The following is a 19,777-nucleotide window of genomic DNA, read 5'->3' as shown; positions in this document are numbered from 1 at the left end:
TTCCTGACTTTGCCATAGTTCACCTTATATGATTGAGTTTAATGTAATTGATACTTCTGTTACAAAGTTGCTAAATCATTTAAAGTTTAATGGGAGCTCGATAGGATTTTTTTTGTTCATATTTAAACCCAATTGAGGATTGAGAACCACAATACCAAAGACTTTTTGAAAAAACGTCAATTAAGAAAAAAGTGAATTATCGTAAAGTATATCACCTGACCTGACAGTTCTGAAAACATTGCAAAGAAACCTTAAAGGAAGGTTCATATCTGTTGGAACATGCGTCGCGTGTTATCAGTCGCGTAACGAACAGACAAATGTATAGAAAAACACTAGACCGTTCACACTGAACCGATGATGCGTCGTTGCGAATCCCATACTATTTAGGCTACACCTGACGCATCTTCAGATGTGAACCGTCCCTAAATGTCTGAGAGTTCTTTCAAACAGTTCTTAAAATGATGCCATGAGGCCACTTAAGTCCCTGTTTTGGCGGAAGACTATTAACTAATCAATGTTAAGTACAATATATTTATTATGATAACTCATAACGTAAAAGTAACTTTTAGCGTACAATACACACAATTTTCTTTGGAATCTTTGTTTCCTTGACTATAATACAAAAATCCTTCGTAATTAATAATTTAGAGCCATAAATATTCACGTATTCAGTGTAACAAAGTCCTAAGGTACACAACGAATAATGTCCTTAACATTTCGATATCGATGCTCGCGTGATCTATTTAGTGTTCGTTTGAAGTTAATTAAGATTTTGTTGTTAACCTCACCTTACAATGTTGACACAGTATTTGTTAGATGTTTTAGCAAGCCTTATTGTGATGAATAAACATAGTATATATTTATTTAATTGTTGCAATTTGATGTGATGTACATGTCTTATTGTAGCCGAGCCACGAATAGCTGCTTGTAGAAAACAGCAATAATTTGTTTCGGGAATCGAATAGTCCACTTTTGTCCTCATATTTTAATATTGAGCGCGCTTAATCATTCTCAATAGAAATGGAAATGGGCAAACGCAACGCACCCGTAACTTTAACCTTATTAAGCAATCTTCTTCTTTTTTTATCGTATAGTTAGTGGTCAACCTAGTGTCAAAGTTGATCAAGCCGCCCAATTAAGAAATGGTCATGTTTGTTAAGATATATGAATGTGGGTGAAGTCATAGAAGGTATATTAGCGAGAGAGAGATAGAGATATTCAACTTCTTTCTTTTCTTGGTAATAGGACCTGATTTTATTTTTATAAACGTGTGTTGATAAGCATGGTCTATTTATGTACTTAAGTACAAATAACCTCTGATTATCCTTTAAAGGAAATAAAACCGTGACACATAATGACCTTTTACATTATCATAAACGTGACGAATATCCTCCGATTCTCATTGAAAGCCTTTAATTCTATATAAACAATAGAGGCCTGATAACATCGGTCCCATCGTAGCGGACATCCGTAACGCGAAGGTCGTTTCACCAACATTTGCCGATGCTCCGACAAACGTCACTTGGAATTAAACCTTAGTGATAAAGAAATAAGGATAATTGTTGTTGGTAATGATGTTGACACAGGCAAATTCTTTTGAAATGATCTGTAAATAGATCATGATATTTGAATAGAAGGGAATTGTCTCTGTTTGAACTGAATGGTATTTTATCTAGATCAGGTGTGATATTTTTTTGCTATATTTGTATTGTAAAGTCAAAGTTGACGCTATTGTTTGGAAGTAAGATGACTTTTGATTTTGACAAGTGTCATTACTTATTTGGAATGATCATTTTGCGTGATTTATAGTTGATATTCTCAAGTTAAAGTTATTGTACCAATGTATTGCCTCTAGTCAATGATTGCAATGAGTGTAGTATTTCTACTCAAAAAATGGAGCTTCGTCATGTACTACTTTTACTGCTACTAAGAAATTAAACTCGTCATCTCAGGGAATCGAGATTTTCCGTCACAACTCGCATACCATACATACCACTTATGCGGCGTAAATAATTTTAGCATGACAATATTCCGATCTTAACTTTGAACTTTCGCGTTGCATGTTTAATATTAGGTCTGGGAAAAAGTCTTTTCGCATTATAGTATGTATGAACTTGTAAAAAAATATATTCTCTACACAAAAAAGCTCAATATTTGGGTACCTCACGAGCTAGAAACCTAATGAACCGAGTACTCATTTGTGATTCTTGAAGCCAAAGAGATTTTATTATTATAGTACGGGAATAAACGAGAACAGTGCAACCTACGCCAAAACATCCAGAATTCTAAGGCAAAATACGTGTGCACGTTAATTCTCGTATTCTAACTTATATAATATTCCGATTCGTCATCATATTATCTACCATTATATCGCTAATATCTTTTATCGATCACCGTCATTGCGTATCGTGTCAAAGAGCTGTTTTATTTCATATAAAACCTTTAATTTCAACTGATGTACAAATATACACTACACGATTGAAACTTCATACGGTTTACCATAAAAATCTTTCATCTACAACATACCCGAGCAACTCCAAAACCGTCTTTAAGCGTACAGTATAAATCTCCGCGATAACTCGCTAGGTGGCGCTGTGATCGCGATAGGCGTGTTTAGTGCGCGTGCGCAATCTGATCACCGTTGGGCGATTGCTTTTTATAGTAGCGAGGGTGAAAATTGTAGGCTTTGATTATTGAGAATAAGTATCTATGTGGAATATTGACAATATTGTAGAGATGTGTGTGATTTAGGTTTCTTGCTGTGGATTATAGATTGAGTTGATTTTTTTAATGCTTGGTTTTATTGTAATAGTCTCAGCTTCTAAACAGTTTTGCTGTACTAAAGTTCAATGAAAAAGTATACTTGATGCATTTGTATGTTTTCTATTGAAGCAAGTAATTAATTGTATTTATTAATGTTTCCAAAACCTTTTAGTTTGTTGGGATCATTCTTGAAATTTCTCTACTAACAACAATCTATTGACATAGGTTTTAATAATAATATACAACAGAGTGACTTGATCCGAAAAGGAAAACTGTTAAATTAAACCTAGAAATTTTTTTGTACATACCATTCAATTTTTAAGAAAGTTAGTCCTAAGAAATATGCTGTTCCGAAAACTAAAAACCTTACTTCTAAACCTTACAATTCTTACGATAACTCCTTACATTTGTATTTGATGTTTAGTAACTCCTTTTGCAACAAAATCTTTGAACACTCCACATATCTTTCTAAGCAAACAGTAACACTCGCGCATTTCCTATTAAACCTTCCATCGATACGACATTGTTCTTCTATCTAACAAAACTGTCAGATATCTACTATATTTGTGGGAGACTTTGAGATTCCCCAAATACCACGCCTCTTGCATAGTTAGATCATAGCCCAGATAGTTTTGTTAGAAAATACCTTTGAATTAAGTTGTTTGCTTTCGCTGTTGGGTGCAGATTTGTTTCAAGTTTGTGCTTAGAGTATAAATAAATAAATATAACTTTTTATTTGATAGAGAGCTTGGAACATGATTAAAAGAACTGAAGTGTCCTTAATAATTTCGAAAAAATCCTGGCCTGGGAAATGATTGTATAGTTTTTTGGCTAGATTTTGCACGCCACCTAGTTTGTTAATAGAAGAGATTTTAACTACTGCCTAAACGGTCAATATTTAGTGAAATGGTTTTTAATTTCATGTAACTTTGTAATGAAAAGAACAAAAGCCGAACTGCTTAATAAAATCTATTCACAAGTTCCTTGTTTATTTAAAGACATGTGTCGCAACCAGATGAAATAACAAACGGTTAAGGGTTACATTACAAATGAATGGCCACTGCAACTACTTACCATATTTATTAGAAACAGTCAAAGATTACAAGAAATTAAAAATAAAACGCCATACACAATCACTATAAATTTTATTATGAAACCAGTGATTAGAAACACTGCTTGTGTGGACAAAATTGTAAATGAAAAATGAAGTGTAATAAAAATCTAATTTCATAAAACGATTAAAAAATTATCGCCTATCACACTGTGACGCCGCAGGGAACTCAGTTTTATTGAACCCCGTTACTTAGATTATTCACAAATTAAATATCGATACATATAAAATATAATAAAATTTATATAATCTATTCACACTTAACGGTCAAAAAATTAAAAGCAGCTTCTTAAAATTAGAATAACATAAAACTGCTTTGAGAAGATTTCAATCGAAACTATGAGTATAAATTTGTTAATTTACAACATACAGAACCAGTGAATTATATTAATTGTTTTAGTATTCCGTTTGACCTTTTGGGTAATGGGCAATATTACCAACACTTTTGTATATAATCCGATCAACCCACTTCTTTTAGTTTTATATTCTTAATAACATTATCGGCAGAATTTTAATTTCGTCTAGTGTATAAAGTCATTTTTTATATAATGACAAATGCCCCCCGTAGACAATATTATGACATTTAGTTAAATTATGCTAAAATTATGCACGTTCAAGATTACGATTGTCCGATTTTTGTATTTTATGCATCGATTGAACTTTTCGAACGTTCGATTATAATGTGTAATAAAAATACTTTGTCCGCATACTGAGCGAAATGACTCAATGTGTGTTTAAGTCTTTATAGTCGCCGCTATACAATACGAGAATAAAACAGTAGGTAGTATAAAATTTCAGTATATTTAGAAGCAAACCTATTAAAATGTAATAAAATAAATTGGTCAGTGTTCTACTAAACAAACACGATAATCATCAATGTTGTATTTTTGCTCGTTCTATGCGTTTTTTGATAAAATCTCGATCAACATAAGCATAATTTTAAATAATTTTTACTGTTTTATTCACAATTAGGAATTCCTACTTTTGTTGAAACGACCTGATATTGCTGTTCATTTGCAATTTGGATGGTTTAAATGTTTTGCAAAAAATGTAGCTGTCAAATATTTAAATTTTATTGCAACTTTGTCACTGTCTTAAATTCTTTCATTCATCTTTAAAACACCTAACCAGTTTTTTCTAGAAGCTATCTATTTAGCCCACCTCTACTCACTGTTCACTGTCACATACATTAACATTCTGTGTCATACGATCCTGCGTAAGTGTCATGTCACTAATTTCTTCCCTACAAGTTAAATAATATTATCTGACTAAGTCTCCGCATAGTGATACAAACGAACAGAATTTAAGGAAAATCAAAGAAATTATATTTAAAATATACGAGTAAAAAAACCCTTAACGAAAGCGACAAAACAAGATTCAATAAAACCCTATATTATTATGATCCAAACGTCATACTCATTTAATGTATGATTGAAAAGGAAGGAACCAAAGAGACCTGCCAATACGATGGTAAAATTATTCGACATTAAGCGCACAGTGTGACAAACAGTAATTATAGCGGACAAAAATATAAATAACATTATTGTGCAAACTTGAAGCGTGAAATTGTCTCCAAAAATCATCGTCCTTTATTTCTGAAGTGTCATTTAAACGATGTTATTCGATAATATGTAGAGATTTATCTTTTAAAGTAAATGTGCCGCAATAATGATATTTATATGACGGGCCGCTTTCTTATTTGATTATGATGGTATTAAAGTGAGTATTATTTTTTGAGAATTATTTAGGTTCTGTACTACCTGTTATTAAAAGGGTTTTGATGAGTTTCATTTCAGTAGTTGGTACATAATGTTCCTCTAAGCTTATCTACTTGAGAGATACTTATCTAGATTCTAGTTTATTTTTGCTTATAAGCTGTAAGTTAATAAACTTATTTATTTATGAACTGATAACCACTATATTTACATCCAGTTAAAATATTGTTTACATTTAATAAATTTGTCAAAAATCATACAGATTTTATCGATAAGTGTAAAAAGCACCTAGTACCTTTTTTGTTGATGCATTTTTTAAACATGATTATAGAATATCCGAAAGCTCATTCATCATTTTTATTTGTAGATTTTAACTTCCCAACTCTTTTTAAAATCTAAAAATACAAAACATCTACCGGAAATCCTGACGGTTTTTGCAAGCTGTATGCGTGCATTAATTATCCCAAAACCCATCTCTAACCGATAAGTACCTTATTAATATTCCGATATAATCACAATTATATTTTAGGATTATGACGGCTTATAATTTTGGTATTTTATGTTAATCCATCCTCACTCATTTGCAACGCTTGAACTCAACGATTTGAAATTGAATTCAATATGCTCCGAATTTGTTGCAAAATTTACTTATTAAACCTTTACCTTAAATAGGGTTAGGGTCTGAAGTCACTTTGGAATCAAATTACCGTGTGTGAGTTATCCAATGATATTAATTTATTATTTGTTTTAAAGACTCGCAGTTGTTAAATATATTTTGCTTTACTTAAATGTTCAGCTACTTAATATGACCTGCGATCAGTTCTTACACCCAGCGTTTTACCTTAAATATTGCTTGATTTACTTTTTTTATTTTATTACTTTTTTCAGTAGCTCCGCAATTGTTTAAATATAACTACTTTTCAAGATTTATTCCAATTCTGTCTTAGATTAATGCAGAGCCACGGAAGACATCCCAAACATACAGTTATATCGTTTACAGAAACAATTGCATGTGTGCAAAAAGTTGTCATGAGGTCTGAGAATCGAACGTGATATTTGTATATGAAGTTACCAATTTTCAGCAGTCAATCTTTTAATTTTCTCCGTCTTCAAAAATGTACAATTGAATTATCGACAAAAATACAAACCAACAATTCGACCGTCCAAATTGCAGTACAACTGTACATTCGGTGAAAAAAGTGTTCGCTGCTCTCATTTCGGCATCTATTCGATGCGTATAAATCAACACCGAATTTATAATGACATTCTTACTCCGTGGTACAAATTATCCTTTACAGAAACAGTTCTGCAGACCACTTGGGATTCGAACCCAATATTTGTTCGTGTTGAACTTGCCAATTTTCGGCAGTCAATCTTTCAATTTTCTACTTGTTAAATAAAAAAACTACAATTAAATTATCACCAAAAGTACAAACCGACAATTCAACCGTCCAAATTGCAGGACAACTGTACATTCGAAGAAAAAAGTGTTCCCTGCTCTCATTTCGGCATCTATTCGATGCGTATAAATCAACACCGAATTTATAATGACATTCTTACTCCATGGTACAAATTATCCTGTACAGAAACAATTCCGCGGACCTCTTTGAATTCAAACCCGATATTTGTTCACGTTGAACTTGCCAATTTTCGGCAGTCAATCTTTCAATTTTCTACTTGTTAAATAAAAAAACTACAATTAAATTATCACCAAAAGTACAAACCGACAATTCGACCGTCCAAATTGCAGTACAACTGTACATTCGGTGAAAAAAGTGTTCCCTGCTCTCATTTCGGCATCTATTCGATGCGTATAAATCAACGCCGAGTTTGGTTATAATGACGTTCTTACTCCGTGGTGCAATCTCAATTAGTGCGATGTGTTTTCTCGTTAAAATTGGCAAGTGGTACAGGTGCGTACGTAATTGATTGGTGCGAACGAAATGTTGGATCCGGTATTGAATTTGTTGAAATGTTTCTTGGGGAAATTGCATATTTAGGATGTTTTTTTTAAAGGACGTGCTGTAACTATTTTGTACAATAAGACTGTAAAATAGTTTTAATTTTATGCCAACTATTATGTTGATATTATATTTGTTACTAATTTTATCTTGAGCTTTTTGGCTAAAGTAAAGTATGGTTATTCATATTATGGTTACTTTATACTTGCATAATCAGTTAGAAAGTTGGGTAATTTCAAAAAATACTTTTAGTACATATTTATCATTCTGCATTGTAATTATGTAACAGTACCTATCTCTTTTCTTCTTATTATTTTGGATAACTAATTTATTTCTATAACAATACATAATACACTGCAATCTCGCTGCTGTTCAATATTTATTTCTGGTACAAAGTTGTACATTATTATACAACACCTTACGAGGCATACGCGTGCAAAGTTTAAATAAACACAAAATACCGACACGAACGATATACAACCTGTTCTACTTTCGACAGTCCCATCAAAATTAATCACCTCTGTCTTCACCAGTACATTTCAATAACGCAAAACTGCCATTATACAAGATAACGAGGTGCATTTCTTTCGAGCCGCGAAAACACCAGCCTGTATCAGGAAGCGGTCGACCATTGCGAAAAAATTTGATTTGTTACTCACAAACTTGACTTCAATTAAATTGAGTGACAAAAATCATGTCGGAAATATTTACTTTAGAATAAATTTAATATTCAACTTTATTTTTGTTTGTATAGAGTTGATTTTTCCACGTGGTTTCGATACATAGTTAGTGTGACAATAAGAACGAAAATACTTAATAATATCAATTAAATCTGTTAAGGCTTTATTGTGTGTATTTAAGTACTTGTACAGTTAACGCAAATTAATGTAGTTTGCAGTACTTTGTTGTTTTTGGATCTTATTATTATGTTAATTTTTTCAAGTTATAATTAAAGACAATTTTAAATATAAATTCCTTTAAAATGTGCCTCTCAGAATTTGGCAGTACATAACTACATTCAAATCTGTAGGCATTTTTACCGACTTCCATCGAAGTCATAACTTAGAATTATTCAAATTGCAAAGCTCCAATTATGTTAAAGCGACCCGGGACTCGAACCCGCGGGGTTCTCGAAAATAATTTTAAATTTGTACTCATTATCACAAAATGAATTCCAGAATTCAACACTGAGACTTAATAAATTTACTTTTGTAATCAAGCGTCTTAATTTCAACCGTATCATGTAAAGGGGCCTACTTAACATAGTTACACATCCTTAATGGTTTAGGAATTAAGCAGTTGGTTCTCAAACAGACAGTTCGTGGAAACTTTTCTTAGATGTGATCTCATTTGACTAATCAGAAGGGAAACAGTAGTTCACGGTAGCGAGAGAGTAATACCACTGAATATTCACACTAGGATCTCCGATTTAGTTGAAATTGAATCTTATTTCAGAGGCTTAGAGTTGATATCTCGATGTGCTATTATTAATAGTGCCCAGTGTGACCACTCATGAATAATTATGGAAAAAAATCATGGGAAATAAACATTTCGAGAATACTCGCTTCATGAATATTTAGCCTGTTTGCTTGTAAACACTGTATGTTTGTCTGTCATGTCGTATTCTAGGGAACAAGAGTTTTTTTTTTGTATTTTTTATTATCTCGTGTGTATGTTTTTGTCGAATTAATGGAACTGGGTTAAACGTTGTTTTCATTTTAATGAATATTTAAAAGATCATTTACATTTTGTTCGGTGTTTTTATTTATGTAAGTGTAATAAAATATTATGTGTTTGTAATAATACACGTAACATCGTGATTATTTCCTTAACGAGTAATAAAAAAGAATTATGATTTTTGCTAAAAATGCTTTGTATGAAAATGTCTGCAGAAAAGTAATGGTAATCGTTAAAATTTGAATGTTTTCTGTCCAAAACTCGCAATAACAATTAATTTGAAATATTGTAACACTAAAATTTTAAATCCTATCATTTCGTGAATTTATTAGAGCATATTATTACAATAAAATATTCTATTGTGTGTGGACACAAAATTGCTTATTTCCTTCTAATTATAAAGATGATTATGTCATTGTATTTTTCTAAATATAAAATAAAACTACAAAATATAAAAGGCATTCGCTTTTTATTATTTTTTTCTTTCAAATATATTAAAATTTACTTATAAACGTAAAAAATGTAAACACATAGTTAAAAAAATACCGTATCACACTGATAACAAGAATTTTGTTTCAAATTGATAACAGTACGTTAGGCTTACTTTTGTAAAAATATTTATCATTTTTGTTCGTGATTGTACTTTTTACAATATCTGTAAAAACTAATTTTACAAAATTTGTATAACAGATCTAAACTATTGACATTGGAAGGGTGTAGTGTAAAATTTGAATATAAAAATAGTTTTTTTATTTTATGTAAGCCTTGTACTTTATGAACAACTTTTGTTTACAAATTTGCCCAAAATAACAGGTTATTTTGTATATTTACAAGTATTGTAGCATTTGTAACAATTTCATGGCTTTAAGGCACGCCCACGAATAATTGAAATTTCATGGCACCGTTTTTAACAAAGTACTGAAATAATAATTTCGTATTTGATTTCCCATCAAGAAATTAATGAATTAAGGAAGAAAATAAAATATATTAAAGCAATATCTTTTAAGCTTTACTCAAAATCGAGCGAACTGGTACCAGAATATAACTAAACTTAAATTGGAATGAGCGTTAAGGAATGTGACGTTCAACAAATAAAATACAAAAAAAAAATAACAAAATAATAACACAAGCATATCAAAATAAAAATTACGCTACAACTTATCTAAAAACTTAAGTACAATCGGCACCAAAAGTCACTAAGCACATTCAAATTTTGGATGCCCTCAACGACATTTGTCACTGACTGTTTAATAAAAAAAAATAAAAAAATGACTCAATACAAAACTGGCCTAAGAACTAAAGAAATAAATACTTAACTAATAAGTACATAAAACAAAACTATTTTTTACAAGACTCTTAAGTTTGTACATTAAAATTTTGAGCTTCATTTTAACTGGCCGTTAATCCCATTAAACATTAACTAAAAATGGTAAAACATACACTGGCACTTTCTATAGTTGGATGTGTTTAGGCATAGCTTTAAAAAAACAAAAACTCTAACTGAATTGGCTAACGCGGGTGCAACATTTTGATACATTAAAATATTAAAAAGGGATTTGAGACATCTAGAGAGCTAGCAAAAAATATTTGCCCTCAAATAGCTTTAGCTCAATAGTTTAAGTAGGAAACAATTATGATTTCATTTCAAACTAAAAAACAAAAGTTTTTTTGTTAACAGCTATGCCAAAAACACAACGAAATAACATCACAATTTGTTATTCCTCTCATTTATTCTATAGCACTCCGCTTCGCTACTTAAATCTATAAGTCCATGACTTTCGTTACAAACTAAATTAACACTAGTTATGGTAAAAAGATCAGGTAATCAAGAAGAAAGGAATGTAATCAGCTAAATACTGTATGGCGTGACAGAGTATTAACAAGAATACTAGAATAGGTATTTACATATAAATAGAAAACCATGGCTGCACGGAAATGTGCAAAAATACTAAGAATTCAACCAGTCATAGGTACTTCTTCAGTCCGTTTTGGGACCAGGGAAAGATCTAAAGGATTCTTCATAATTTCTTTACTGTTGTCTTCACTCAAGTCGATGCTCAGCTCCGGCTCTGAGTCACTCACTTCGTCGTTTTTCGGACTTCTGAAGATGACTGCAGTAGATTTAATAGATAGATCTATGGGTTGATCTTGGTCCACTGCTACTCCGGCCACAGCTGGCGAATGCAGAAGCAAGTCTCCTCCATTTCTAGTTTGCCATGAGGCGATTCCTGGCGGTACTGCTCTCATTGTTTGAAGCGGCGTCGGTAAATATGGAGCACTTCTAGGAGAAAAGCTTGGGGGTGCAGAAACTGTTCCAAATGGAGACGGCGGCAAGTTAGGCTTCCGCTTTCTATCCTTACTTTGATTTCTAATAGCTTGTAACCGTACATCTTTGTCGCTGCAGGGAGAAGACGCTGGTCTAAAGATACTAAGACCACTAGTACTTCTAGAACTATTGTCATCTTCGGGATCAGCTGATGATGCACCAGAATCTGATGGTGATACGCTTTGTCTCGTCACGTCTTCAGTGAATGGACTCTTCTCTGAGTTTTTATAGTATTCTGCTAAGGCCGCAGCTGGTAGTAAATTAGTAGGCAGGAAGGATGGATTTAGTGATGAGTTAAAAGTAGGCGGCGATTTACTGGTCTGCAAATGTTGTATATGTTGCTGCTGTTGCTCTTGTAGAAGACAATGGATTTTGAACCAGTTAGATCTTCTACCGTATCGGGAACCAGATTTTGACATGCCGACTAGTAGACATTTCCGTAGTCTGCAGGCTTTGCAAGCTGTTCTATTTTTCTTATTTATCACGCACTCCCCGTTGTTCTTGCACTCTGATATCGACGACAGGTTGTTGTACGTCCGCCCGAAGAAACTCTGCAACAAAGAAAGCGATATTAAAGATTAAATCTATATTCGCACATAACAGAATATGATATTATATACGCAAAAAATGGAAATTAAAAAGGGCATACGATTTTCTCCAGAAAACGACAGCGCCAATTTTGGCGTACACGGCCGCATTAATTTAGTTTAAAATATCGACAGACTTCCGTCGGCATCGCATAAGAAACAACAATTTATAAGCGATACAGTTAAAACGAATCATCCGTGGGCCCATTCAATTTGGACCGTCCCTGCGCGGAATTAAAAATTACATTTTTCAAAAAGTCATCATAAAGAGCAGTGCGAGGCGTATTAAAATCTGGGTCAATGCGAATAAGGTCGTATCTCACACTTAATATTACAGAAGTGAGCATCGCTCGGGTACTGTTGCGTCTCGAGACGTAAGTAATGGGGGTCTTTTGCGAATTTTTTTGTAAATAAATTTGGAAGTTACCCCGCTGCGAGCGGTCTCAGGTCTCTTCTTACTCAATTAAACTCGTACAAAAGCGTAAAATATGTGATTGTGCTACAGTTTCACTCGGTACCGCCGTTCCCTCGCTGTACTTTCAGCAGTAAATAACGACGTGCCTCATTATTTCGGATTATAACAATATTTTGGAATGCAATATACGTTTATCGGTACGCATATTGTTTGCATTCTCCTCGCTCGTGAGAATTTGAATTTTAATATAAAATTTAACTTTCTAATTAGGCTCAACTGAAATTATGCGTTTTAATTAAAATTAAATCCGGTGAAAAATTGTTCTGTGAAAAGAATTTTATCCGTCTGGGTGATCAGCTTAACGAATTCAAAGATAAAAATAAAAGACAAGGTCGCAACAAATTACAATAATCAAGATGTCATAGAAACTGTAACGAGACATTTTCGACACCCAAAGATAAACATTTATGGTAAGGAAACCGGTATTTGTGCTAGAAAAAATATGTCACGTATTCCATCTACGTTTGTGAGCTTCTTGAATGTTAGGAAATATGAAACACAGTGCCCTTTTTGACTCGGGGCGAGTAAATTGAGGTAATTTCGCGAACGCATGTATGTGAGTCACTAGATTAGAAATTTCAGATAAGTCTGTCTTCCTTATGGGCGAGCCGCGATACAGATTGTGCTCTCTAATTGAAGCTCGTTGCGTTCTCGTACGTGACTCGATTTACTTCTGTTATGCGAAATAATCATATAATGGGCATTGTCCATTTTTCACAAAGTAATTGCACTGTACTTAAATAAAATGTAAAGATATGCTTTTGTCTCTTATGTAAAAGTTCAGTTTCGGTTAATAATGAGTAGTTCTTCATTTTATTGTGTCGTTGTGTAATGTTTCGCTTCGGAATGCTATGGGAATAAGATTAATATGCAGGTGAATGTAACGGACTTCGATTACTCTCTAATCGAAGATTCATGAATTAGGTTTGTAATTTAGCCATTTTTGAGACTTTTTTGTAATCCTTTTTGCCCAGTATAAGACGCTTTCTGTAGCTTTTATAGGGCACAAAATATGACGTTTAATGGGTGTAAAGAGTGAAAAAGTAATAAGAGGGAGTGGGGCTACACGGAGTATGTTTACAAAAGTTATTTTTACCTACCAAACAAAAAAAATAGAGTGAACGCTAATAATACTGCCTTAAAATAGAAATGTTTATTTCTAACTTTAGCGTGACTCAGAATTTAAAGATCGCGTTCAAATACATACGATTTTGGAAGATTATATCAAACCAATTAGACAGTCCTAAGTTATCACCCATAAATAAAAACCGAACCCAAATACCACCGAATATGAGAATGCACAAATAAATTAGCGATATTAGCCCACTCATTCATTACGTATTCAAATCTGTCCGACAGGTGGCGCCTCTAGTTATGACACTACTAGTAAGTAAATCATTGGTTATGGAAAACAGATGCTTTGTTGGTTTTCGATTATTTACTTATATGGAAAGAGTTGATGGGAAAGGCTAGTCAAATGATTTGATAAGTAATTTGCTATAAAAAACTACTCGACTATAAAAGGGCGTGGCTTAGTTTCTTGTCAGCGCCACTTGCGGGGACTATATTCCAAACTGTTGCCTAAATTTAGTAACTCTATAGCAGTTATACTTGTGGCAGTGTTAAAAAAATGAGGTTAGTTTATTCACACGCATTTCAGTAGGTGTTTTTTTTCTCTTAAGGGAAAAACAGCATGGGAATCACATATTTTGTCAAGAGGTAGAAGAACCGCTAACATGAAAATCCAAATGTTTTTGGGGGAGGATTTTACCGCTATTACGAGATAAACTTTGCTATTTTTAAAATCTAAGTTATTTATTAGGTTAAAGAAAAATCTTATATTTTAAAATCCCATACACGGGTTCAAAGTACTTTTTAAAAACCTCAGACAAATACCTCCCATACAAATTTCAACATCAAACAATAAGATTGACGTTAACGACGTCACATAATTTAGCTCCGGCCACACATGCACAGATTAACCGGACATATGCAAATTACTTGTTAAATCACAGAATTGAGTAATCTTTTTGATTTATGTTTCATTACTGAGGTAATAATTATATAGTAGTGAATTTAATTTGTTTTTTTTTTGTATTGTCGCCAACCTGAGTTGTTTAAACTTTTGCACATTTTATCTACAGTTATTTACTTTTTATGTGCTTTCTGAAATAAAGAGATATCTAGCTTAATTACTACCAAACTGTCATCTCTCTTTAGAGGGTTCGCGCTAAACATGTCTAATCCACTAGTCGTTTATTATTCTTTGAATGCCATGTGGAAGCTTTGACGCTTCAAAGAATGATCTGAAAAAAATACAAAATCATAAAATAAAAACTGTAGAAAAAATATTTTCTACATCCTTTTCACTTCGGTGGTAAGTACAGAAGTAGAAGCTAAGACTATGCTTTAGGTGACTTTCCTTGTAGAAAGACGTAAAATTTTCACCTATTACGACCAATATTGCAAATTGCAATTGTCCCTCAATAATTTCAAACATATAAACATAACAGATGCTTTCCGATAAACATAAAGTGTGCAAAGTCACACGCCGGCGCTAGAATAATTCAGTACAATGCTTTAAGATTCATAAACTGGGCTATTTGTCTTCCTAAGTGATCGAGGACTGAATGATTTACAAGTTTGTATCATTATCAGTCAGGGCTTGTAGTGAAAGGCGACTGAAAGGACAGGTGAAGATGGATTGAGCGATGGAAATGTGAGAACGGAAAATGACTGGTGATGCAGTGGATTTGTTGTTTAGTGCATTTTAGCAAATTCGATTTTGATACTCTGAGTTTTCTTTGGTGATAATGACGTAAGAAATTTTGCGTTCGATTTTACCATTACTTTTTAAATAGGTAAAATTTTAAACTTTGTTATTTATTTCAGAAGTTAAATTTATTCTTTAGTATGATAGCTAGGAAATTAAAATTATGGTACTCCGCTCCACATACTATTTTTTTATTGAAAGAAAAAAGAACTTTTATGGAATGACTTCGTTATAATATACGAATTTAAGAAGACAAACATATACACTCCTGCCTTGATTAATTTAGCTAGGAAGATATTTAGGAGCTCATCAGTTTACTTAGATTAAAACAAAAAAATAATCATTGTTTCAGTACCAATCCTAGGCTTAACAAATGCTACCGTTATCCTCATAAAAATATACACAAATGATATATATCACAATGCAAATCTAAAATGACAAATGCACAAAGAATTTTGATACTTGCGTGGGCGATATAAAAGTTCCCACGGCCTATGAATATATACCTATAAATATATGTATATAACTTTCTTGTACAATGACAATATGCCGCCGACTAGCCGAAGTTTTATTAAGATTAGAAGAGATTTATTGATGGAAAAATTATAATATTTTTGGAGATTTATACGTACAAGTATCTTACCGCGTTTTAGTATCGTTAATCATATAAATTGGTTTGATATAGTGAACGGATTTTGTGGAATGTGTTCATTTTTCTTTTAGTATTTAATGTTTGTAGAACGCTGCATAATTTGTATTGTTTAGATTGGGTGTTTTATTGATCGTCAGGAGTGTTGCCGTGGATAGTTTCGCATTGAACAAATTACATTGATTTTAGAAACAGATTTTTTTCTACTCGTCTTTTTTCAAACAAAATTATTTTCGGTAAATTGATTGACAAATGAAGTTTCAAATACTGCGATAAATAACGTCTTGTAGTTCTGGCGAAAGGTTTATACTTATATTAATAGTATCCTTATTGAGTTTTGAACGACACACAAAACCTAGAACACCACACCTTTCCTTTGTAAAATAAGACATGTGTTACAAAACACCTTTATTACAGCCCAGCCCTTCAAACACAGTCGTGAAGTTATGCGGTATCTTCCATTATTTAACAAAAATATCATGTCCCATACATTCACCACAATATGACGTTTTTAACCCTACAAAGCGAGTGCGGTCAAAATAAGTATTGTGTTTCAAAATGACACGTTTTGACCCAAAAATTGTGTAACACTGTGGTTTAAATGATTCATGTGTTAGTCCTCAGTATTCTGCGTAATAATGTTATTTGCTTGAGGTCAAGATATTCTTGGAAATTATATCGGAGATCCTCCAATATTTGTTGTTTAACGGCCAGGTGTGTTTGTTTATTGTAAGAGCTGATTTCACTACGAGTAGATGATGAATAAAGTGACAATAAGTGTATGAAAAGTTTGGTGGAAGCGCCTATCCTAAAATTAATTTGCACTTATCCGATGGATGTGTTTTGATTGATGTCATAAATTGGTATGATATTTCGTATTGATTTCCATTTGTTGTTAATATCAAAGCCAATATTCACAGTCAGTATTTGGCAAATAAATTGAATATTAGTTCGCCAATTACATATGACGTCCAGACAAATTAGTTCAGAAAATCAATTCTTATTAAAAAAATGTTTAATTCATAACCATCACAAAAGTAGGTTTGACATAATAATTCTATATTTAGACAACAATCGCTAACATTTATTAATTTTGACACAATTGTGTCGAAACATCAATCTTTGGCAAATGGACGCCATGTTTCGCGATCAATCGTACCATATTTAGACTGTTTGTTTTAAACAATGCACCTTTAATGGTTTATATCTGATGATTTTATTAACTAGGGGAAACTCGCGGCTTTGCTTTAGTTTAAAATTTTCAACTACTTTAATATAAGCTTAACCACCCATAAGGTTTTTTTGTCCATCGGATTACCAATCACGACGTGACGGATTCGATTCCCAAGTTAGGCGCAAGGATAATCGTTTTCAAATTCTTGTAGATTTTTTTACATTACAGTCGGTCTGGTTTGGTTAAGGCTCACAATTAATGTCAACAATAAAAAAGTCACCTAAATGGATTTCGATAATTTAATAGACAAGTTTTAGGTAGAACTACTGAACTAATATTTAGCACAATAGGTTTGAATTCTAATCCTAGCCTCACATCGGTATTTGCTTTGATGTCGAAGGAAAACATGGTGAGGAAACCCGTATGCCTTAGGTATGTGAAGTCTGCAAACACTTGAGTAGCGCGGTCGTTCGGCTATTGACCTAGTTCCTTTGAGCACTATTCAGAAAACATACTCAGCCTTACAAACTATGTTAAGTAAAGCATATAATGAAGATTTCATACAAAAGTAATTCAAATTATATTATATCAGCTTAACGTTTTTTCTTACTATTGTGGAGTTGGCTTCCAGTCTCACTGGATGCAACTGAATATCAGTATTTTACATAGAGCGACTGCCTATTGGACCTCCAGAACCCAGTTTCCTGGGTAATAACGCGATACCCTTCGTTAAGACGGTTATTAGACTTTCAAACTTCTCACTACTGTTAACGACTGTCAAAGATCTTTGAAAATGACGACCGGGACCTACAATTTAACGTGCCTTCCGAAACACCAAGTAACTCTATATATTCCTTAAAGACATCTTCCGCACAGTTCTGTACACTTTTACTTACATACATCTAATGTACAGCCGGGTCCGGTACCGCTAGGATCTTGTTGACCATACCATATTCAAAAATCAAACCCATGATCTCTTGGCGCAGTGAGGTAACTAATATAACCGTTGCAATAACCTAACAATCTCAGCAAACGATAAACTTGTAATAAATGACAGACATTCGCCAAACAATTCGCTATCGATTCGCTTACAAATAGAGGCTATCGCTAGCGAACAATAGTTCACATTCGATAATGAGCGATCGGTGGCAAGTGCCATGGTCGTTTGTGTTCTCACGGCATAATACGGGTGGACGGTTTGACCGTACACCGCAGTGACGGGTTAAGCGGATTAGAATTTATTTTTAAAAACGATATAATATTTTTTTGATAAAATGTCGAATTATGTGTTAACAGTATTACTGCTGAGACCTCATTTTAAAAGTTTTGCCAATATCTGACTTAAAATTAATCTGCTTGTGTTAGCCTTAGTTATAGTATGCTTATTTTTGACGAGGAACAAGCGTATTAACGTTTCAAGGGTTAATTTCGAAGATAACAAGATCAACAAACAACAATAATATTTAATTTAACCAGATTTTGATTCTCAGAATGTGACTCTCTGAACCCTAGATCCTTTTCTAAATTATAAAGCGTTGTAAACATATATTTACAATAGGCTAACACCCCTTCTATATCAAATAGTAGGTATATTAAAAATAAAATACACTTAGTTTCCCGCTAATCGCTCCGTCTATTACACTGCCATCTACTTTACAAAACTAGCGACCACTGCCCCCGGCGATGCGTGCATTTGGTAGCCGCATCACTCGACCTATATACACTGTGTTATTACATAAATTATGTAATTATTTCATCTTTTTGTCTAACATTGTATTGAAATGTTTGTAGTGTGAACTTTGTGCTTTATGGCTGTCTTTATTGCTCGTAAAATTATATTCTGTGGTGTTGTTTTTATAGAGGCTGCGTAGCCAAGGCTTGAATCAGAGCAGTACTTTTATAGGCTTTTGTATTTATGTAACTAGAGCTTTATCAAGTTATGCTTAGTTTATATTTAACAATAATTTGGACTGCAAAATACGCCTTGAAATATTTTTGTTGTAGTAACAATTGAAGCTACAAATTATCTCTTTCACATAATACTTAACTTTAAGGAATCACGGAAATGGGAATATTTTCTCATAGTTTTGTTCCGAACCTGTTGGAAATAATCCACCATTCTTTACGAAATTCCACCATTTTGGGGTTGGTGTATGAATTTAACATACGCCAAGAATGCCTTATCTTCTCAGCCTAGCCTATATTATAGTATTATCATAACAATGACACTAAACAACATACCGAAACAGAACACAAAATCATAATATTACCATATTGAATTTTCATATCAACATAACCTTATGCTAAACCTTATTATACCTAAAATAAACCCGAAACGTTACAACGTTAATCCTCAGATAACCCCAGCAGTGTCGGGTTACGAAAGCTGGGCGCGTCCTGACGCATGGTCCGAGATTCAGTGCCCGATTGCGTTAAACTTATTACTCGCTTACGTAAGTGATACCAAGTGAGATATGGGTTATGCGGTTTTTAAGTTATTTTCAGTTGTTTTGATTTGTAAGTTTTGATTGCAGTTAATGGAGCTTGTGTTTTTGTTCCGTATTAT

General features: G+C 33.0%; 1 protein-coding gene across 2 annotated transcripts in view; it reads right to left on the bottom strand.

The window, feature by feature from the left end:
* Nucleotides 1–9,820: 9,820 nt before the first annotated feature.
* The window catches only part of LOC142978348 (uncharacterized), a 486,788-nt gene continuing 476,831 nt past the window's right edge, over nt 9,821–19,777 (bottom strand). For both annotated transcript variants that reach the window (XM_076122759.1, XM_076122760.1), the window contains one exon: nt 9,821–12,104. In XM_076122759.1, coding sequence (XP_075978874.1) covers nt 11,184–12,104 — 921 coding nt within the window. In that variant the 3' untranslated portion in view covers nt 9,821–11,183. The remainder of the gene's footprint in view (nt 12,105–19,777) is intronic.

The sequence above is a fragment of the Anticarsia gemmatalis genome, chromosome 14 (genome assembly GCF_050436995.1).
Source record: "Anticarsia gemmatalis isolate Benzon Research Colony breed Stoneville strain chromosome 14, ilAntGemm2 primary, whole genome shotgun sequence".
Lineage (NCBI taxonomy): Eukaryota > Metazoa > Arthropoda > Insecta > Lepidoptera > Erebidae > Anticarsia > Anticarsia gemmatalis.
This window is presented reverse-complemented; position numbering and strand designations above follow the sequence as displayed.